The sequence below is a fragment of the Gallus gallus genome, chromosome 3, assembly GCF_016699485.2.
Source record: "Gallus gallus isolate bGalGal1 chromosome 3, bGalGal1.mat.broiler.GRCg7b, whole genome shotgun sequence".
Lineage (NCBI taxonomy): Eukaryota > Metazoa > Chordata > Aves > Galliformes > Phasianidae > Gallus > Gallus gallus.
The window spans coordinates 96,206,783-96,229,373 of record NC_052534.1 but is presented as its reverse complement, the minus strand read 5'-3'; the positions used below and the strand labels follow the sequence as shown (position 1 = coordinate 96,229,373).

Sequence of the window (22,591 nt, the reverse complement as noted above, 5' to 3'; positions counted from 1 at the left end):
AAATACATAAGTTCTGAGCAGCTCGACCATCAGTTTCATATGGAGTTCAATTGCCTCCTCCAGCCCAACACCTCCATGTAAAGAGGCAAGCATAACATTCAGTGACAGGCAGACACAAATCTTGCTCCTGTGATCCCTGGTCAGGTGCAACCTGAGGAACTCCCTGGATCACCCAAGCCTCCATGAATCTCAAGTTCTGGAACATAACAGAGAAATGAGCAAGCATCTTAAGGGAAAGTGCTCAGCAGTCTGTGGAAATGAAAACCAATCATTAATAGGTAGAAGCTAAAACAGAAATTGCATTGCTGGGAACTATAATAATATATTCTACTGCCATGAAGCCAAACAATAGCTGTATTTACATCTTAAAAAAAATCTTTATCCGATCACTCACACTTTAAATAATTTCTTCCAAAAACAGATATATACATATATACATACACATATATAGATAGATATAGTTATAGATATAGATATTTAATATCTACATCTACCCCAAACGATCAAAACATTAAGGTTCCCCCACTACGGGATTTGACTATTTCCTGATGAAGATGACTCATATAATCTGAATTAAATTAGTTTTGAAATGCAATTAAAAATGCTGCCTGTGGTCTGAAAGCACTGAAACATCAGTAAATGTCAATACGCTATTAAATCACACCACCCTTAGAACCTGCAGCTCCCAGGTTCAGCTTCAGAATTTGAGTCCGTGTAATTCAAATTTCGCCTTTCCTTAAGCTGAATAAAACATGACCTGTGTCTGTTTGCTCTGCATATCTCATTCACCGTAGCTCGCTTCCGTGCAAATCTCAAAGGAAAATCCGGTAAAATATAGATGAAGACTGTGGGATGTTTGTCCTCCAGGGTGACTTGACTTCTGCCTTTTAAAGCATCTCACTATTGATCACGCTATTAAAGTGCTCCAGCACAGTTGGGGTTTTTATTATTATTATTATTGTGTTGCTGTTATTTTATTATTTACTGCACCTAAGCCCAATTGCTTCTGTTCACTGGAGTGGACAGTTGGGCAAGATGATCTCGGAGATCACTTCCAATCTTAATGGTTCTGGCTGAGCGTGGTTGTCCAGGGATAATGGTGTGACAAAGCACTGATTGAACGCGTGGAAGGCTCTGAATAAAACAAGCACCAGGTAAGGGAACACATACCTTAAATGTTCCTGTCTGCCATAGGTGAGGGAGGAGATGCCCTACAGAGCAGAAACTGGAAGCTTTATCAGGAACAGAAAAGTCTGGTCTGATTCCTTCGGTTGCCTCAGGCATTCAAGCTAGCTTCTTAATTCAGTCACTTAAATTAAGTCCAGGGTCCCCTCGGGCTTCTTTCTACCTCCAAGAAGCCAAGCTACAAAACCCACATTGCAAACCTGAGAAAGCTAAAGAGTCCATGTTCCCATTCAGAGGCTCTCGCCCTACTCCCTGAACAGCACTGACCTGCAGAAGACAAAATCCCTTGGAACACATGGTCTGCGCCCTATAATAAGAGCTGGCAAACTGAGGAAGGGATGAGTGGGATAGCCTACCAGAACCAGGCACAGGCTGCACGTTGCTGCATCCAGCCCTGCACACCTGGAGGGAACCTCAGAGTTTTGTTCCTTAAGGCTATGAGGGAAGAACATTTCTTCTCTCTTGCGGAATTAAAAGATGTGTTCTATTGGTTTTCTCATTCCCATCAAGGGAAGGCAGAATATCACCATTCTGTTTCTTCAAAAGCATAAGCATCTGCTTAACAAAAGCTTCACCATCTCTTCACCCTTCCAAAAAGTCACTGTAAGGAACAGCCTGATAATAGATTTCCTGCACCTCACATTTCAGACCCTTAATGTCGGCAGATCACTGCTCCCTCCCCATGTCAGGTAGCTGAGGACGAGGTTTCCAAAGCCCCATCACACCTCATGGAGGAGGCTGTCCCACATCCTAATGCCTGGGCTTGCACCCCTGTAACACCGAGCTTGCTAGCATACGGCCCCAGCTATACCAGCTCCAGCTGGTGAAGGAAAGCACAAAGGAAGCCTGGTTATGGGAGTGCAGCTCTGAACAGCTGATGGAATTAGAGAGGCAGGCTTTGCCCTCAGCACTGGCCTTTTCAGCAGAAAGGGAAAAGAAAAATACCATAAATTTTGGTTTCTTTCCTCTGAGGATCTGTCAAATACATTAGCAGCCAAGCAACAAAGGGAATTCTCCATTTGAGAACTTGTCATCAAAATGAGTGGGGAATCGGAAAAACAGCAAAAGTAGAGGATGACTGACAGGACTACATCGTTACTGCAAAAAAAAAAAAGACAGTTTCATGTGAGCAACCCCTCACTTTCAGACTTCAGGAGTGTTTGTATGAAGGTTCTGCTCAGTGACTTCATATAATAAGTTAGTAATGATTACAGAACACCTAAATGGCTATGTGCGAGGGCTGCTCTGAAAGTAATGCCTCTTCTCAATGCTTGCTGTACATTTATAGAAACCAAACATCACACTGAGCACGCTGAGGTGGTGAGTGGTAGTGTTATTGTGCTCTTTGTGCCTGTTGAAGTTTGCATGGAAAGAAATGGGAGGCAATACTTTTGGAGCAACCCACGTGTCTTCACAAATAGATACGCTGATGTGTAAATAACGTCCCCAGTAACTGCTGCTTTAATCTGATTTCATTACATGCTCCTCACATCCATGACACGAACCATCCAACATGTTAATCTTCAATACAGATTAAGCATGACCTAAATTTTGCCCTGCTCCCTGTGCACTGGTGCAGGAGAAAGGCTGTGTGCAGTCAGACAGCTCAGGCACAATCGTGGGAAACTGCAGACAGCTCAGGAATCCACTCCACGTGAGCCCTGGATGGCCCACTGCCACCTGTGCAGGAGCACCCAGCACCTTTCTACCTTTCTTTTTCAGTCACTTTGCAGATGCAGGCATCCCATGGAAAAAATCAACACAAACACAACGATGCCTGCACCATTCCAACCACCTTGACGCCACGTCAAGCAGAACGTCAGGGCAAGGCAGGAGGGAGCAAGCACAAGGGGGAGAAGGAAAACAGGTCATGCAAAGCAGAAATAAAAATGCAAAACAAAAGCCACAACAGGAGAGATCAAGAACAAAAGAAGCAAATTCAGGAGACAGGCACCAGCAAACTTGACAGGTGAAGCGATGCGAGGCGCTGTGTACGACTGGGTTTCAGTACGTATGATGATGCTCTCGTTCCTATCAAAATGGCTGTTGCATGAATGCCTTCATTGTTCCTCTTTATCTGCCTTTGCTGAAATAAGGCTCCCAGCCTGGGACAGCAGGCAGCCATTCAGAACTTAGCAATCAGCTGTGTCTGCTGAGAGCAGCACTGACAGATGGGCACTGCTGGATTTAGCCGTGCTGGCTTGCAGTGCTCCTGCTCACAGTGCTGCACACAGCTGTAAGCTGCCCTCCTTGGGTTCACCCTCTCTTTGGCAATCGTAACCCTAGGGGTTAGGCAGCAAACTGAGCACCTGCTCAGAACAGGTCTGGCAAAGGGCAGAACAATAAGGAAGTGCAGAATGGAGGAGAATAGGCAGGACCCCAGCATGGGGCTAGGGACCAGCATGAATATCTCTTTTACAAAGCTCACAGGCTCCAAATGCATCAGGAATCCAACACAGCATCCCCACAAGGCTGGAGTTCATCTGACTAGATGTGAATGTCAACGCTATTAATCACCAGTGTCACCTGCACCATTCACAGATAGAAACAGGCACTTGGCAGACATCTTCCATCTGTCCCACTGGAAGCTGGTATCTGTGCCAGCCAGATAAGCTACCACAAGCTGCCCCTTCCCCTTCATTAACCAGAGCCTGGGGTTATGAGCACAGGTATGGATTTCTCTTCCATAGGCATGGAAACATCGGTGAAATGAAATGAATCCCAGGACAACGCACACGACACTTGCTTGTCATGCTGCCATATGCTAGTTCTGTGCCAGCAGCTCTTTGTCCAAGATGAATAAATATCCCTTTGACAATTTGATAATTAAAATTAAACATCTTCAGCACCATGTCAATGGAAAACTGAGGGTAGTGGCTTTATGTAATAATTAACAACTGCTTGGGGAGATTATTCAATAAGCTTTAAGGGCAGCATTATTTGTCATACACCTGTCCTAATCAAGATCAACAACAAGAAGATGTGGCTGCCCTGTGGGAAATTACTCATCTTGCAGGCAGCACAGGAAGAAAAGTCGTGACTTTTCTCATAATTGGGCACTTGGAGATAAGGTCAAGAAGATACCGGGGAGTCAGGGTACAGGCGTTATGATGCTTATGGGCTTCAAAGAGAAAACAATCCAGTTTCAGGAATCTGTACCCAAAACACCTTGTTGTGAGTGCCACAGAAGCACCCTGCAGGGGCAGGCCATAGCCACACTGCAAGCACAGTAAGGACACTGACCATCTTGTTAACCCTCTGCTCCCACATCTGACACCCTTCTCCAAGGCCCGGGCAAGCAGAGCCACCAACAGTACCAAGCATTAGTAACCCTTTGCTCTGTAGAGGGAGCCACAGACCTGTAATGTGCAATGAGGCTAATAATATCTTTGGGAAGCATAGGCCTGGGTAATAAAGGACACAGTGGTGATTCAGTTTATAATTAAACTTCCTGTTAGAAATATCAAGGTTCCTCTGATAGCACTAGCAATTACACTTCTGACTCACCTAGCTGTTACTGTAACCAGGCAAAATAAAACCTTTTTTGATCCTGCAGGTATAAATAATTAAAGAAACTATTGTTTTGAAAGAGTACCTGGCATTTCACAGTTACTGAAACACCATCAAAATAAATAGCTACATGCAGAGAAAAACACTACGTTCTACTTGAGAATAGTGGCTTTTATTACGACATGTATTACCGCAAAGAGAGTGATAAAGCATCCATTCATCTGTCACCTAGGAGAGATTTACCACTCATCTATACGTGCTTCCATCAAGGTTAGCCTATGGGGACGAATAGACCATTACTAGTTAGGTGCTAACGAGGAGTCATAGAATAATTAACATTGGAAAAGGTGTCCAAGATCATCATCTCCAACCACCAACCCATCCCCACCGTGCCCACTGACCGTCCCTCAGTGCCACATCTCTAGGGTTCTTGAACACCTCCAGGGATGGTGACTCCACCACCCCCCTGGGCAGCCTGTGCCAGTGCCTCAGCACTCTTTAGGAGAAGGAATTTCCCCTAATACCCAATCTGAACCTCCCCTGGTATAGCTTAAACCTGTTATTTGTCATCCTATCACAGTTACCTGGGAAAAGAGGCTGACCCCCACCACACAACCTCCTTTCAGGTGATTGTAGAGAGTGCCAGGACCTCCCTCAAGCCTCCTCTTCTCCAGACTGAACAATGCCAGTTCCCTCACTTCCAAGTGTTTCTTATGGGGTCAGTAGCTTAGAAAGTCTTGTTCACCTGACATACATGCTTTCATTTTCCTTTAAGTTAGTGCTGTTTCAAAGCCTGGTGCCCTGGGGCTGCGAGCACTGCCGCAGCACAAACCTCCACTGCCTGAAGCTCACCCTCTTAGCTCTGAGGAACAGAAGCTTTCGCCCTCAGCAGAAAAACATGAGGGCCCTACAGCCCTCCCCAGCAAAAGGTGACCATTCCCCAGGGCACAAGGCACTTGTCTGCAGGCCCAGAGCAAAAGCTATGTCCGTTCAGACGGCCCTTTACCACAAGGCTCTGACGGCCCTCGTGAGAAAGGTTTTGCTCTCTTCAAAACAAGAACAATGTTTTTAACTTGCCTCTGGGGAGGCCTGGCACAGGATCAGCAAGGCCTCAGGCCTGAGCCAGCAGGGTGGCACCGCAAGCTGCAGGGAAGCATGAAGGCAGCTCATTAATTAGAGCAGGTTTGTAACGGCCTCGCAGCCTGCCCTCACCCTCATTACAGGCCCGGTGAGCAGCACCATTCACTCCAGCGAAGGCAGCATCAAGTTGCTCACAGCTCACCACAGCCCACTTGTCCCTCTTGATGAGCCTCTCGCATCTCTATTTTACTTAAGAGCCTGATTTTTGGAAGCACAAAAGGCCCTGATTTGCAGAACTGCTGTGATAGAATTTGGGGAAACAAACGTACAGCTCTTCTGAAAAGCATGCTGCACGCTGTGAAACCAAGGACAGATTACCAGCAAGAACTCTATTTTCAGTTCCACTATGTCACAACGCTCACATATTCCAAGAAAACTTTCTGGCAAATATTAGGGAAGCAGCCTGCAGCCCCAGCTTTGTCAACAACTGGTAGCTACAGGCTCAGCACCTGCAGCACTGCACCGTTCCTGTTTCCATGGGGCTTTTGGTTGGCTCTGCCAGTCAGCACACAGGGGATGGGCTGACACCAGATAAACTGTTTTATGCTTTTAACACGGGGGAAGCAAGGCATGTTTTCCCAATGGAATGGTCAAAGGGACATACCTAAGGCTGTAAAAGTTATGCTTTCACAGCAGGCTGCTTGCAGCAGCTCCAAACACCACAGTTGCTGGAAAGCCTCCCCCACACCTGAGCAGGCAGAGAGCAGCACCGAGCTGCTGATTAGCTGTGCTGAGACAGATGCTGCTAACGAGGGCCCGCTCTGCCCCACCATGGGAGCAGCATGAAGAGCAAGGTGCAGGGGTTGTACAGGGCAGCGCTGCTCTGTCACACACCGACAGCCACACCCCCAAACCTGTCCCATGAGCTGCTCCACGACGAGCCCTCAATTTTGACAGTTCCATTCATAGTTCAGTGCTTCAAATGAGCTACCAAGCTCAGCAATACATGGTTTTCTCAGTAAGTCAAATGTGCTCTCCAGGTGAAGCCACTCAAAACAAGAGCTGCCTTCCACCTGTGTTAAATACCAGCTAGTGCTTCAGCTAGCAGGAGGGAGAGGGCAGGCGTGTATGTTCAGACCTGCTAAACCCATCATTAACGCCTCACCCCAGATTTACTGCACAATTGAACCTGATGCAAGCTATTCCTATGCTGACACCATCCTGAGAGGAGGTTTTACAGGACAAAATGAAGAACTCACCTGAGCTGCCTTCTCATTGCTGCACCCTCCCATTCACCCCAGGAGTTCTAACATCAAATCCACCTTCCTGTTTGGATTCACTGTAGTCTACAAAAGGCTGAAAAGAGACATAACCCCAGATTTCTGCAGGAAAACTCTAACAGACATCAGGCTCTCCCCTTCTGAGGGTCTTAAGACACAGCACCTGGGGAAGTCCATCTCCCCAAGAGCTACACAACTGACTTGCTATGGCTGGGGAAGGGCAGAGCAACGAGCAAAAGAAAATATTAGCAGGTCTGTCATTTATTAAAACACGTGGCACAGATACTAGGAGCATTCCCATCTTCAGTTGTGTTGCATGGTGACATTCAGGTCAGTGAGTGCACTGTATGTGGTATGTTTGCACTGTTGCAGGAGAAGCACTCATACAGCAGAACAGGCAGCCCCCCAAAACTCCCAGCAACGCAGATTACATATCCTGCTGTGAAATCTTTTGCAGAGCATGATTTGTGCATGCACTGTAATCCTGCAGTCAGCAAGTAAATAGGGGATGCCTTGTACTCATGTACAGGAACGTATTCCATGTCTTTCCAGAAGGAAAGCCCCAGCAGCCCAGCTTTCACCTAGACATCACACTCACCCAGCACTAAAGGAAGGCAGGCAGGGTGTTCACCCACACAGCTAAGATCCTTACACAGCAGCCCCCTGCTGACAGCCAAATGCAGTGCTTGCTACAGGGAACCTGCAGGCAGGCACAGAGCATCACAAAGCACGGTCGTAGAATCCTTAGAGTTGGAAGGCACCTCCAAGAGCCATCTAGTCCAGCTCCCCTGCAATGAACAGGGACACACAGCTAGATCAGGTTGCCCAGGGCCTGATCCAGCCTCACCTTGAAAGTCTCCAGGGACACAGTCCAGGGACACACCACATCTCTGGGCAACCTGTTCCAGTGCCTCACCACCCTCACTGTAAAAGACTTTTCCCTTATACCTAACCTAAATCTACCCTCTCTGAGCTTGACAGAAAAAGGAGAAATGGCTTCACCACAGACCCTGCTAAAGAGTCTGTCCTCTTCTTTCCTGTAGTTCTCCTTTAGATATGGAAAGGCTGCTATTAGGTCACCTCACAGCCTTCTCCAGGCTGGACAGCCCCAGTTCTCTCAGCCTTGTAGATCCAAGGGGTGAAACACCTCTCTGTTTTTGTGGCCCTTCTCTGGATGCTCTCCAACAGGTCCATGTCTCTCCTGTACTGAGGACTCCACATTCGGATGCAGCACTCCAGGTGAAGCCTCACCAGCACGGAGTAGAGGGGCAGGATCACCTCCCTCAACCTGCTAGTCACACACCTTTTGAAGCAACCCAGGGTATGTTTGGCTTTTGCAAAGGCATATTGCTGGCTCATGTCCAGCTTGCCATCCACCATTACCCCCAAGTCTTTTTTTGGTAGGGCTGCTCTCAATCCTTGGTAATGGGGGTTGCCTCAATCCAGGTGCAAGGCCTTGCATTTGGATTTGTTGAACCTTGTGAGGTTCACCTGGGCCCACTGCCTAGGTCCCACTGGATGGCATCCTATCCCTCTGGTGTGTCAACCACACCCCACAGCTTGGTGTCATCAGCAAACTTGCTGAGGGTGCACTCAACCCCACTACTGTCAATGTCACCGATGAAGATATTAAAGAGCATCAGCCCCAGCAGCGACCCCCAGGGAATACTGCTTGCCATCAATCTCCATCCAGACATTGAACCATTGACCACCACTCTCTGGACTCAACCCTGCAGCCAATTCTTCATCCGAAGAGTTCACCCATCAAATCCATGTCTTTCCAATCTAGAGAAAAGGATGTTGTGGGGTACCATGTCAGAGGCCTTACTGAAGTCCAGACAGATGACATGAGTGGCTCTTCCCTTGTCCATTGATGCAGTGACACCATCATGAAAGGCCACCAGGTTGGTTAAGCAGGATTTGTTCTTGGTGAAGCTGGACTGGTTCTCCCATATCAGCTCCCTGCCCTCCACATGCCTTACCATAGCTTCTAGCAGGATCTGTTCTATGATCTTCCCTGGCACAGAGATGAGTCTTGATAGGTCAGTAATTCCTGGAGTCATCTTTTTTTCTTTTATCCTTAATAAAAATGGGTCTATTTCCTTTTTTCCAGTCACCAAGAACTTCACCTGGTTGCCACAACTGTTGAAAAAAGAGTGGCTTGGCAGCCACATCAGCCAATTCCCTTAGGACTCTGGGATGCATCTCATCAGGACCCATAGACTTGTGGATGTTCAGGTTCCTCAGGTAGTTGCAAACCAGAGCTTCCCTTACAGTGAGAGGGACACTGCCTCCCCAACCCCCCTACTACCAAACCAGAAGGCTGAGGGCTACGTGGTGAGCAGTTACCAAGGGAAGACAGAGGCAAAAAGATTGTAAAGTACCTCATCCTTCTCCTTAAATCTTATCTTAACTGCTATGGCAGATCCTAATGCAAAGAGAAATATTGTTTGAGTTAGCAGAGCACACGCACAGGGGCAGGAGGCAGAAGCCCAACCCCACCTGCAGCAATGAGGGGACAGCTGCTACAGGAGGCTCAGACATGGAGGAGTTCCCCAGCCAGATGTGCAATCCCCCAGGCACAGCAGCACCCATCCAACAAACCTCCACAGGCTCATGTCATCTCAACCCCAGGGACCAGTTCTACCTTGGTTATGGAGAAGCCCATCTCTAGATGGCTCTCTTCAGGCAGAATTCCTTCATTGCTGCAAACAACTTCTCTCCTAAGCAGAGCAAAGTCCCCCCCTCCTCCCCAGAGCCTGAACAGCTCTAACAGCTCTGCTCAAGTTTATGAGCATATTAAAAATCGGTCTCAATCCTTTTTCATGTCTTATTCAGGGACATAAGCAGTGAAATCCATCTGCTGCCTAAATATCTGCACAACAATATTTAACATTTCATTTGAAATATTGTTTTTGCTTTAATCAATTTAAATGTATCCCAGCCGTTCTGTTATTTCACATGTAAAGCTGGGATTTAGTGGTGGGAAGTGCAGTATCACAGTTAAGTAATGAAAAAGCAGCAAGATTAAAGCCTTCTCATGAAGCCAGCCTACTTGACATGGTAAATAGCTTCTCAATTTAATGAGGGATAACCATTTTATAGAAGCGTATTAAGAACGAACCCTGTTATGTTCTCCAGTGCTTGCCAGTCTTAGTTCATACACAGCAATAAATCCTGTCTTGCTGATTTCTATATATCTACATACATTTACAGCACTATCAAGAGCAAGCGTGATAGCTATATCAATAGAATATACAATTTCCAGAAGCAGTAATTGAAACTGCAAAGTTACTGTTAAGCCTTCAACGTGTTTTGATTGAAGCTGCGACAGAATCCAATACACAATTAGTGTTTCAATTCCTTTTAGGAGTGAATTGTGTTTAGCCCTCCTTATAGCTGAGATTGCACTTAAGTGGCATCACAGAAATTTACAGCCAAAACAGTCATCTGCAAATAAGAACACTCAGCCCTGCCAGCATCTCTGTTGTGCCATGCTCGTCTCCAGCTCACTGCCTAAGAACAATGCTGCTGAAGTTACCTAATGACAGCTCCCTGTCCCGTGCTACTTTGAAAGCAAATTCATGGAGGAGATAAATCACTTAATTAAATGCCAGAAGGAGAGGTGCATGGAATCTGACTGTCAGTGCTACGCACTGAACCCAGCTAAAAACTAAAGCGCGTGGCAACCCGAGCCTGCTGTTTAGTTGTGTCTTGATCTGGAAAACACATGTCAGTGTCTTGCGGAGCAGTGATTCAGGGTGGGAGGATGGAGATGAGTTCTGAAGCACTGACACAAATACACGTAGCTGAAAGCTCCTGGATAACAGAAAAACTAAACAAAACATAAAGCAGCACAAAGCAAGTGAGAAAGCCACAAGGAACAGCCCGAGCCCAATGCCACATCTTGATTTTGAATCACAAGTGTTTTGCTAGCTGAACAGTGCGTGGATACATCCTGAAAGTCTTTTAATTGCCAGGAGGATTCCAAAACTCCCTTTGCCATTTATCAGTGATTGCTGAGGCAATGCAGGCCAGCAGCCTGGTGTCCCAGCCCCAGCAGCACCTGGAGCTGTGAGTTTGGAGGTACTCTCAGCAAGCACATCAGGGCATGTGTGCACTGCAAGAACTGGCTTGCCTAAAGGCTCATGCAGCTAAATACCTGCAACCCCTCTTCTCTCAGGGAGAGTTCAGCCTTCAATCAGTTCCCTTAGCAGAATTCATTACCCAGTAATTCATCTGACAACACCAACTGGCCTAGTTACTACTATGAGCTTCTAGGGGGAAAACTAGCAGAGGGTTGTTAGAGTTGGGGTAGTATGGTTAGGTTGCAGTTGGTCGTGATGATCATGAAGGTCTCTTTGAACCTGAGTGATTCTACTGTGATTCTACTGTGATTCTACTGTGATTCTACTGTGATTCTACTGTGATTCTACTGTGATTCTACTGTGATTCTACTGTGATTCTACTGTGATTCTACTGTGATTCTACTGTGATTCTACTGTGATTCTACTGTGATTCTACTGTGATTCTACTGTGATTCTACTGTGATTCTACTGTGATTCTACTGTGATTCTACTGTGATTCTACTGTGATTCTACTGTGATTCTACTGTGATTCTACTGTGATTCTACTGTGATTCTACTGTGATTCTACTGTGATTCTACTGTGATTCTACTGTGATTCTACTGTGATTCTACTGTGATTCTACTGTGATTCTACTGTGATTCTACTGTGATTCTACTGTGATTCTACTGTGATTCTACTGTGATTCTACTGTGATTCTACTGTGATTCTACTGTGATTCTACTGTGATTCTACTGTGATTCTACTGTGATTCTACTGTGATTCTACTGTGATTCTACTGTGATTCTACTGTGATTCTACTGTGATTCTACTGTGATTCTACTGTGATTCTACTGTGATTCTACTGTGATTCTACTGTGATTCTACTGTGATTCTACTGTGATTCTACTGTGATTCTACTGTGATTCTACTGTGATTCTACTGTGATTCTACTGTGATTCTACTGTGATTCTACTGTGATTCTACTGTGATTCTACTGTGATTCTACTGTGATTCTACTGTGATTCTACTGTGATTCTACTGTGATTCTACTGTGATTCTACTGTGATTCTACTGTGATTCTACTGTGATTCTACTGTGATTCTACTGTGATTCTACTGTGATTCTACTGTGATTCTACTGTGATTCTACTGTGATTCTACTGTGATTCTACTGTGATTCTACTGTGATTCTACTGTGATTCTACTGTGATTCTACTGTGATTCTACTGTGATTCTACTGTGATTCTACTGTGATTCTACTGTGATTCTACTGTGATTCTACTGTGATTCTACTGTGATTCTACTGTGATTCTACTGTGATTCTACTGTGATTCTACTGTGATTCTACTGTGATTCTACTGTGATTCTACTGTGATTCTACTGTGATTCTACTGTGATTCTACTGTGATTCTACTGTGATTCTACTGTGATTCTACTGTGATTCTACTGTGATTCTACTGTGATTCTACTGTGATTCTACTGTGATTCTACTGTGATTCTACTGTGATTCTACTGTGATTCTACTGTGATTCTACTGTGATTCTACTGTGATTCTACTGTGATTCTACTGTGATTCTACTGTGATTCTACTGTGATTCTACTGTGATTCTACTGTGATTCTACTGTGATTCTACTGTGATTCTACTGTGATTCTACTGTGATTCTACTGTGATTCTACTGTGATTCTACTGTGATTCTACTGTGATTCTACTGTGATTCTACTGTGATTCTACTGTGATTCTACTGTGATTCTACTGTGATTCTACTGTGATTCTACTGTGATTCTACTGTGATTCTACTGTGATTCTACTGTGATTCTACTGTGATTCTACTGTGATTCTACTGTGATTCTACTGTGATTCTACTGTGATTCTACTGTGATTCTACTGTGATTCTACTGTGATTCTACTGTGATTCTACTGTGATTCTACTGTGATTCTACTGTGATTCTACTGTGATTCTACTGTGATTCTACTGTGATTCTACTGTGATTCTACTGTGATTCTACTGTGATTCTACTGTGATTCTACTGTGATTCTACTGTGATTCTACTGTGATTCTACTGTGATTCTACTGTGATTCTACTGTGATTCTACTGTGATTCTACTGTGATTCTACTGTGATTCTACTGTGATTCTACTGTGATTCTACTGTGATTCTACTGTGATTCTACTCAAGAGGAAGTAAAGACCACAAGGATCATCCTGGACTTTACCAGCAGCTCTTACGAGTTCTGGAGGGTGTAACAGGAACAGCAGCACCCCCTAGTCGCAAGAACAGGAACAACTCAGAAGACCATTTTTTTGGAAGCTCAGCACCCCCAAGCTGCAGCTAGGGAAGAACTGCAATCTCTTACTTCAAGCTAAAATCCTACAACACTTGGAAGTATGAATTACTTACTGATAACCGACAGCAGGAAACGGCCTGGAATGCTTCCCCCCTGCCTGAGAAGCATCAGGGGGTATCCAACAAGTGTGTATCTAACACAGGACTCTTCACTCCATGGTCGAGGGAAAAAAAACCTGCACACAGGTGTTCAGCATCAGCCAAGTGCTCCCAAGTGCTCCATGGCATAAACACCTCCCCGTGATTCACTGCCAAACAAAGCAGTGCTGCCTGTGGCAAGAGCAGCACACTGCATTACAACAAGGGAAGAAGCAGAAGAGGGCTTTGGTTACCAGGAATAACGACAAAGCCATTCCATTAAGGTATTTATCTCCTGATATTTGAAGTCTCAAAGCAGTGAATAACAGCAGGGGGAAGAAAAGGTATTCATTCTAGATTCATTCTCCCTTGATGCATCTCCGAATTTCTGCTCTCAGAATATAAACACCCACGGCAGGGTGGGAGGGAGGGGGGCACAACTCTGACACAGCGCTTTCCTCTGCCTTGTGCAGCCCTCTCCTACAGAGCATCTCTCTCCTGTAGATTCAGAAGCACACAGTGGTGATTACGCAGGCTAAGACCAAGAGTCAGACAGCTCTGGTGGCCAGCAGTGCCCTGGGTTTGCTGATCACTCTGGTTGGTGACAGTAGCAGATATTTCCCAGCTGATGCTCAAATGTGGGACTGAGAACTGGCATTCCTGTTTTATCCCATCTCTACCTTCCATTTAACTAAGAGCCCAGTGAACACCACCTTGTTTGAGGATCAGTGAAGTCATTGCTGAAGACACCACCAGCAAAAAAATCACATCATTTAAGTACACAATACGCTCCAAAGGGATAAAGTTATTTCCCAGTTATTCAGGCAGGAGCAATGCCATCATTACTTTGAAGACAAAACAGGAAAAACTCTTAGAAATGGATGTCTGTGGCACTAAGACCTACCACACGTTTTCTGTTAGCTTAATCTTTTGGCCATCCTGCATGCAAAGGCTGTCTTTCTACAGAAATCAAACAACTCTGACATCATAGGATATCAGTAACACTCCCTCCCGTGGGCAAATCCCTAACAAAAACCAATAGCTTTCCATCAGCACACAGGGCATGAGACTGAACTCTTAACTCTCAAATCCCTTCTGACGAAAGCATTTACTTCTTCCATTTAATTAGGCACAAAAAGAGGCCAAAGTGCTAAGATGTAATCAACAGCTTCAAGAAAAAGGAGCTCTTCCTGACTGAGCAGTAGGCTTTGACACAACTCTGCTCATTTACTGCTTTCCACCAGGCAAAGTTTGACTTCTCACTGGTGTAAAGGAAGCCGTTACCCTCTGGGGATTGCACCAGATTGTGACTATTCCTTCAGATCCGCAGGCTGGCTGTGCCCTGCTGCAGCCGTGAGCAGCAGAAACTGTTCTCTGACCTCTTCTGGGCACAAATTGCTGCAATCACTCCAGGAAATCTGGGGATCATCTTTGTCATTACATCCTAACGTTGCAGTTGCTTCCTGAGGACAAGTCAGAAGGGGTTGCTGCCCTTACTCCTCCACATTGCTTAGGAACTTATGTCTGACATTAATTCAGAAGAAAAAAAATACACCAATTAAAGAGTTTTCTTACCTGGAAGAAGCTTTCTTACCTGGAGCCATGCTTTTTTTTTTCCCCCCTTCTCATTGAAGTCACAACAGGAAATAAATTTAACAAGAGAAATGATGCTCAAAGTACCCGTTCTTCCGTTTTATCTGGTGCTATTAAAAGCTGTTAATTTCAACAGCAATAAAGCAACGTGGGGGAATAGTTAGGGATCAGTTCTGTATAAATTAACTGACAGGCAGAGCAGTGCACCAGGCACATCCTCTTTTACTTACCCTCAGTATTTTTCCTCTCCTAGCCTAATCGCCTTTCACTCGCAGCAATTACCGCAGCAGAACCCCCAGCAGACAGCTGTTCTCATTCAGACACATATAAAGAAATGAGCACTTTCATCACTCGCTTCAAACCTCAACCAGTTCTTCAAACCCCAGCTCCTGCGTGTATTTCAAAGGGTCCATTTTTTACTTCATTTCTGACAGATTTCAATTTCATTCTCTCCTCGGCGCTTAAGAGGATCAAGTGTCAAACAAATGGCACCTCCACTGAATTAGGAAGTAAGCACTTCCCAGTAACTAAGTACTTTATCAAGTCTTGGTTAGTTGTGCATAGATCATGTCCAAGAGTAAGATGTGTAATCCTCCTTGTGAAGACTGGGAAATAAAGGCAGGATTGTATGCATTGCTTTTCCCCAGACTACACAGCAAGAAGCTATTTGCATTGTGGTGAGCACATAAACCAAAACTAAGAAGGCATTTATATACCACCGACACCAGAATAAGATTAATACCAGCCACAGCAAGCCTTATTCTATCATTGAATCACTTCTAATTCTTAACTGATCCATCTCTCACACATCCATGATTCTACCATTCTATGTCTATGGTATCTATTATCCTATAAGCACACTTAGATAAAAGACTTTCCTGCTATGTGCCATCACAAGAAGCTTACTTGGCCACACATCCATTTCAAGTTGCCCTGATAGTGTGCTGAAAATTCAGCTCTACTTCCTACCTCCCAAATTACAAATACCAAATTAAAGCCTTCCATTCCAATCATTCCCACCTAGTGATCCTCTGAGTACATAAGAATCAATTATGAAAAGATACCTAAAACACTGCTAAACATCCCATATTCACCTCCTTAGTCTCACACTCTAAATTACGCCACGAGTTCTGATGGCTTGAACCAATGTGATCACAGCTTTAACTAAGACAAGCCAAGATAAAGCACAGAATCCAATTTGCTGAAGAAATATGCTGGTATTTAGCAGGAAAGCTGCTTAACAACTTTAAGAACAAGCATCAAGTTTCAGTGCTTCAAGATGATGTGCCTGGCCATTCAATGTAACGAGCCCCTGTCTGAGTTACCAATATGTTCTCAGCCTGTGGTGATCACTGACCTGTTACCAACATCAGTGCTGTGAGGGCATTTTGGAGCCATCTGTTACAAGTCTTCTACCTTCTGCTCTGCATGCCAAGGCTTTGGGACTGGGCTTTTAAAAATAATTTGATTTTTGTTCTGTAAGATAGCCTTGGAAACATGTGTGTCCTGATAGCTTCAGACTCAGAGGAAGAGCAGCCACACACCATCAGCCTCAGCGTACTCAAAGGAAAGCGCAAAGACCAGCAAATCAGTTAATTGTCTACCAACACAGCATCTCTCAAAGAACCAATATGTACATTCTATGCAACTTCAAAGCCCTTTTGCAGGAAGACACCAACTCACTCCTTCAGTTCATGGAAATGCTGTAAGTTCTGTGAAGTACCAACCAAACAGGCATGAGGAAGGCACACCTGGAGGGCAGACCTTGTTACTAAGGTGTCATATCATGGAAGTCTGTACTTCAGAGACTTTCATCAGGAATTGGCATGGCTTCACTGCAAGCCATTCACAACAACTCAACCTGAGACCATAGGAAACTCCCCCACATTCAACACAGCATTACCACAGCTGTGGTAAGCATACTGCTTGTCATTTAGTAGCATTCTTTCTCTTCCTTTGATATTAAACATTAAAACCAACCTAACAACAAGATGCAGAACCAGAGGTTGTTGGCCCAGTCAGTTAGCTGGCTTTACCCTGAAACACCACCCACCCACTTACAACAGCACGCCTCCAGTTAGGCACAATCATTTAATTCAACATCTGCCAACCACACGGCAGGAGTTCTTTCCTGCAGAACTTGCATTTCCTCAGGAAGTCCACAATGCAGAAGGAAGTTAACACACAGCTTTGCCCATTGGAGCACTGAAGCCAGCACAGCTTCAAATCCAACCAGCTCTTTATTACTAAATAATGCTCCCAGACATAGAAAAAAAAGCAAATAACCCTGCAAGCCAGTGGCACATTCTTTTTCAATACACAGAGTATCAGTACTTATCCATTTGTTCGCCTGCCATGCCAAGTTCCTTTATGTTCTTCAACAGATTTAAATATCACTGTTTTGCAGCACCATTCATTTATCTTACATACCAGGAGAAGAAGCACACGTCACAACATTTAAGGCTCCAAAAATCTGAAGACTTAGACTTGCATTTTACCCATTAGAGTATTACAAGACTGTTCTTTATTTTGAAAAATAAAGTGCCTGGTTTATGTACAAACTATTAAAATAATAGTTAAAAAAAAAAGTAAACTTAAAACCTGCCAAGAAAGCAGTGATGGATGTCATGCCGTTGCCTCCAGGGTATTCAGTGAGTTTAAGACCAGAAATTCTCAACTGCTTCTCTATGCAGAGCTGGAGAAGCTAGTGGTAAGTTGCCCATTACCCCCCATCTAGCAAGAAGGACGATGCCCACATTCCATAAAATAAGAGTAACATGTTTTACGTAAGCATTCTAAGAATTAACACCTTTGGCAAAACCTACTAAAAAGGGATCTTGATGTCAGAGCTACGCTAGCCTCCTTAGAAGTACCAGTGTCACCACCCTTCTCAAGAGTGGAATTTTAACACCAAAAGTCAAGGCACGCTGACTCAACATGCTTGACATTGCCTTGCCAAGAGGGGAGCATACACACTCACTAACTCATGCCTCAGTCCTTTTAAAACTCTGCATCCAGGGTGAAAGAGTTGTCTGTGGGCTTTGACATCACTCCCATCCTCTGATATTCACCTACTCGTTTCTCAAAGAAATTGGTCTTGCCTTCCAGAGAGATGTTCTCCATGAAATCAAAAGGATTCTCCACCTTGTATATCTGAAATGCAAAGGCAATTCTGTAGTCACCAGGGATTCTCCAATCTCCAATACAAGAAAGCATTAAAAGAAGTGGTAAAGAAGAGGTGTACAATGGTGCTGTTGGTGGGCTTATTAGCTAAGTAAACCAATCGTGGTCCCAGGCCTTCTCTACTATGTCCATTTCTGTCTTTAAACTGTAGCTTATTCAGCAGAGAGAAGCATAGCAACTCTTACGTGGTTTCCATCAGCATCCTTTTGCTTTTTATTCTGTGGCTATCCAAACAGTTTCTAACTGTGGGACTACTAACTGAGTTTATATCAATAATGCTGCTGCCATTTTAGGATTTGGGTTTCTGGAAGAAATTAAACTTAATACAATCTTTTTCCCCCCCGTGACAGATTCTGTGTATTAGCCTTACCTTTCTAAATCCCAGTTCCAACATCAGCCGGTCTGCTACGAACTCTATGTACTGTTTCATTAAAGTGCAGTTCATGCCAATCAACTTAACAGGCAGTGCCTCCGTCAAGAATTCCTGCAGATAATAGAAGCACACCGTGTACAGAAGCTGGCATTCATTCTGAGCTGTCTAGGGTAATGTTATACCCAACAGCCCTGCAGTTTTACACTTAATTGTAACCAAGTTCCCAAACAAGGAGCAGATAATTACCTGTTCTATGAGAACTGCATTCATGATGATTTCCTTTACTCTTTCCTCTGATGGTTTGCGTATCAAGTGCTTGAACATGAGGCAGGCAAAATCACAGTGCAAACCCTTGAAAGAAGTATCAGCAAGTCGTTGAAGGAATACCAATTTAAAAGAACTACCCCAAACAGTAGCATAGAATATAGAGCCTAAAGTCTAAGCACCATCTTGGTACTTGCTACAGTGCTGGTATCCACACAAAACCTTCTGCCTAACCACAAAGCTGTACACTTGAATTCAGGCCACTCCAACTGCACGTGTTCCCACAGCAAGGTACACTGAGAGCAAGTGCTGGTGAGAAGCCTACTACTTCAGTTAGTAAGATGGTGCTTTTACTCATTCACTGCTGTTAGATCCACGATGCCACATATATACACACTTTAGTGAGCTTGTATTCCTGCTGTAAAGTAGAGGCTCCAACAAGCTACGTGACACATTACCAACCTTAACTGCTGGAACTTGATTCTTACCTCATCTCTACTGATGAGCTCATTAGAAAAAGTGAGTCCAGGCATTAAGCCTCTTTTCTTCAGCCAAAAAATTGATGCAAAAGAGCCAGAAAAGAAGATTCCTTCCACTGCTGCAAATGCTACTACGCGTTCTCCTGTTAAGAGAAGACAGATTGATATCAGCTATAGAACACTTACCAGGATTAATACTCAGAAGTTGTGAGAAGAGCAGCAAGAAGTCCTCCAAAGAGGAATGAAGAAGCTTCTACTGAAGTATGTTACAGCTTACCCTGAAAACTATTATAGTAAAGGTTTCTGGTTACTACGTAAAGCTATAAAACATCAGAAATAGTAAAAAACAGTAGCTGAAGCAAAGAATCCTTCTCCTAGGTTAACCATCAGTATCACCTTTTTCTAAAGGCTGCACAGTGTAGCCATTTTAGCAGCAAATTGAAGTCACTATCTGTTCATGCCTCCATTAAGAGAGACACTGGCCACAAAGGATGATTTATTACTAATAAAATAATGGCCACCGTGATCTCACTTTTGAAGCGAGGCATCAAGAATCAGCAGGGCAGAGGAGCCACAGCCTACAACTGTTAAGAGTCCCCTGGTGGAGAATGGCCAGCACCATTCCGGTCACGTTAGCAGTTTGCTCAAGCAGCCAAATGAATGGCGATTGCCACATAAGTTATCATTCAGAGCACCACCAGTTTCACAAATGTTCATGCCCATTTGCAAGACTAAGATCTTCTTTATCTCCATCATTATGCTAAAGAGCATTTATTCATCCATCTTGTGACAAAAATAATCCCTGGGAACTGTGAAGTCTACAGAAATAGTGGTTCCTCCATTCTGCTAGGGAAGGAATTTCACTTTGCTTCTATAGACATAGAACCTCATAGATATGCTCACCATATGTTGCTTTCTTGTCCCCAATCCAGCGTATGGCCCAGTCAGCCTTCTTCTTAACACATGGTAATGTTTCAATAGCATTAAAAAGGAATTCCCTGAAAAGCACAGAACTCGTCAGTATGAGACCTCAGTACCCATGCAGTGTTCATAGCCATAGATGGCCTTGTTCTCTTACAAGCAGTCTGCAGCCTCACCCCAATATTTCAGCATCTTTCCATTTTATTTTGTACCACCTGAGTCCCGTTTATGTCCATCTACTTTGTTTACATCACTTTCCCTGTCAGGCCAACACCAGTTCACATGAATCCCTATGGCAGTATCTAGGAGAATATTGTTTCACAAAGTATGATACTTGAAGAAGGCTTTCCAAACTACAGACCAACCACCTTGCAGTCTTCAGTGACTATAGTGCTAAGACTGTCTCAGAAACAATCCTACAAAGCCACCTGCTGGGTTCAGTGGATCCACCACGAGGACTTATGGTAGTTTTATATACACTCTTATTTGCCTTTTATCCCTTGGTTTCAGTGTTAAGTGGTTACAGTTTCACTCAAGTGAGATCTCACACGCTTAAGACCAGATATATTTGACTGAAGCTGCTCCTAAGCAGGACTTTTAGCAGTATTTTATGTAAGTCTTGTTTAAACCCAAAAACCAGCTTTCACTTCACAGTAACTGACAGGCAACACATCTCAACAATCAAGAGCTTCAAACCTCTCATTACAAGGCAATACCAACCTCTCTTTAGAATCCTTAATGTATGTGTCAATGAGAAGACTGTACATTTCTGAATGTATGTTTTCCATGGCAATCTGGAAGCCATAGAAACATCGCGCTTCCGTGACTTGCACTTCTTGACTGAAGCGCTCCACCTAGAGGAAACAAAGGAGCATTTGTGAACACGTTTATAACCGAGCTGCAGGTCAGAGGCATTCACGCTGCCTGCAACTACTACTGCTCAGCCCAGAGAACTCTTGGCATCAACTCCAGATGCACGGGCTTCAAGCAGCAATATGAAGAGCAGTAGTAGCCCCTCGTAGCTGCCAGTCACAGACCTATGGAATCATTTACATTGGAGAGGACCCTTAAAGGCCACCTGGTCCAACTCCCTGCAACAAGCAGGGACACCCACAGCTCCACCAGGTGCTCAGAGCCCCAATCCAGCCCGACCTCAGGTGTCCCCGGGGATGGGGCATCCACCAGCTCTCCAAGCAAGCTGAACGCATTACTAAGGGCAGTGATGCTCCCATTAGGCTCTTTCCACACACTCACCAAGTTCTCATTCACGATGCCATCACTGGCAGCAAAGAAGGCAAGGACGTGAGAGATGAAGTACTTCTCCTCGGGCTTCAGAGACTCCCAGTGCTGCAGATCTTTAGACAGATCCACCTACACACGAGTAAGGGCCGCTGAGACGTGTGCCAGGACCCCAGGGCTGCCCTGCACTGAGGCACAGCCGAGGGGAGCGACGCCACAGCGCGCTGTGGGGGAGCCGGTGGAAGTGCACCAGCACCGGGGGACCCCTCACCTCCTCCGCCGTCCAGAAGGAGGCCTCGGCCTTCTTGTACATCTGCCAGATGTCATGGTACTGGATGGGGAAAATGACGAACCTCCGGGGGTTCTCTCGCAGCAGCGGTTCCTCCTCCGCGCCCCGCGCCACCTGCGGGGGACACAGAGCGGCTCGGGACGGCACCGCGCCGCGGGGAGCCGGGCCGGGAGGAGGCTGCGAGGGAGCGGGGGCAGCGCGGGGTGGCCGCAAGCACTCACCGGCGTCCCTTCGCTCTCCTGGAAGATCTTGCGCGCTGTCTTGCTAGCCAGGACGCGGCTGCTGCTGAGAGCGGGCGGCTATGAGGAGAAAAGCGCGGGAGCGGTGAGATCGCCGTCATAGCGGGCGAGCGGCAGGAGGAGGGGAGAAAGGGAGGGCGCTCACCGTGTTCTCCTTGTCGCTCAGCGCTAGGTTCTTCAGGGGGGACAGCCGGGGCTGCTCCTGGCGGGCGGCGAGCGGGACGCGAGTAGACAGCATGGCGGCGGCGCGGGAAAAGAGTAGGCGCGAGTCGGCCGCGCGCTTCTTTATATTCCCTTCGAACTTGGCGCCAGAACACTCGGCCGCCAATCACAACGCACGCCGAGCCCGCGGCCGCCCGCCCCCCGACGCCTATTGGCTGCAATGCCGGTCGGACCCCGCCTCCCATTGTAGCGGCGAAGGCGGGAGGAAGGAGCCGCCCGGTTCTCGGGGAGCAAAAAAGCGGG

At 45.5% G+C, this 22,591-nt stretch overlaps 1 protein-coding gene across 1 annotated transcript; it reads right to left on the bottom strand.

The window, feature by feature from the left end:
• Positions 1-17,316: 17,316 nt before the first annotated feature.
• On the bottom strand, positions 17,317-22,388 carry RRM2 (ribonucleotide reductase regulatory subunit M2). Its single transcript, XM_001231544.7, has 10 exons — positions 22,272-22,388; positions 22,109-22,186; positions 21,870-22,001; positions 21,614-21,730; positions 21,080-21,213; positions 20,342-20,436; positions 19,448-19,581; positions 18,942-19,046; positions 18,693-18,806; positions 17,317-18,292 (listed from the first exon to the last, which is right to left on the bottom strand). The coding sequence occupies exons 1-10, from the start codon at positions 22,362-22,364 to the stop codon at positions 18,140-18,142; spliced, it is 1,155 nt and encodes a 384-aa protein (XP_001231545.2). The 5' UTR covers positions 22,365-22,388; the 3' UTR covers positions 17,317-18,139.
• Between the last annotated feature and the right edge of the window lie 203 nt (positions 22,389-22,591).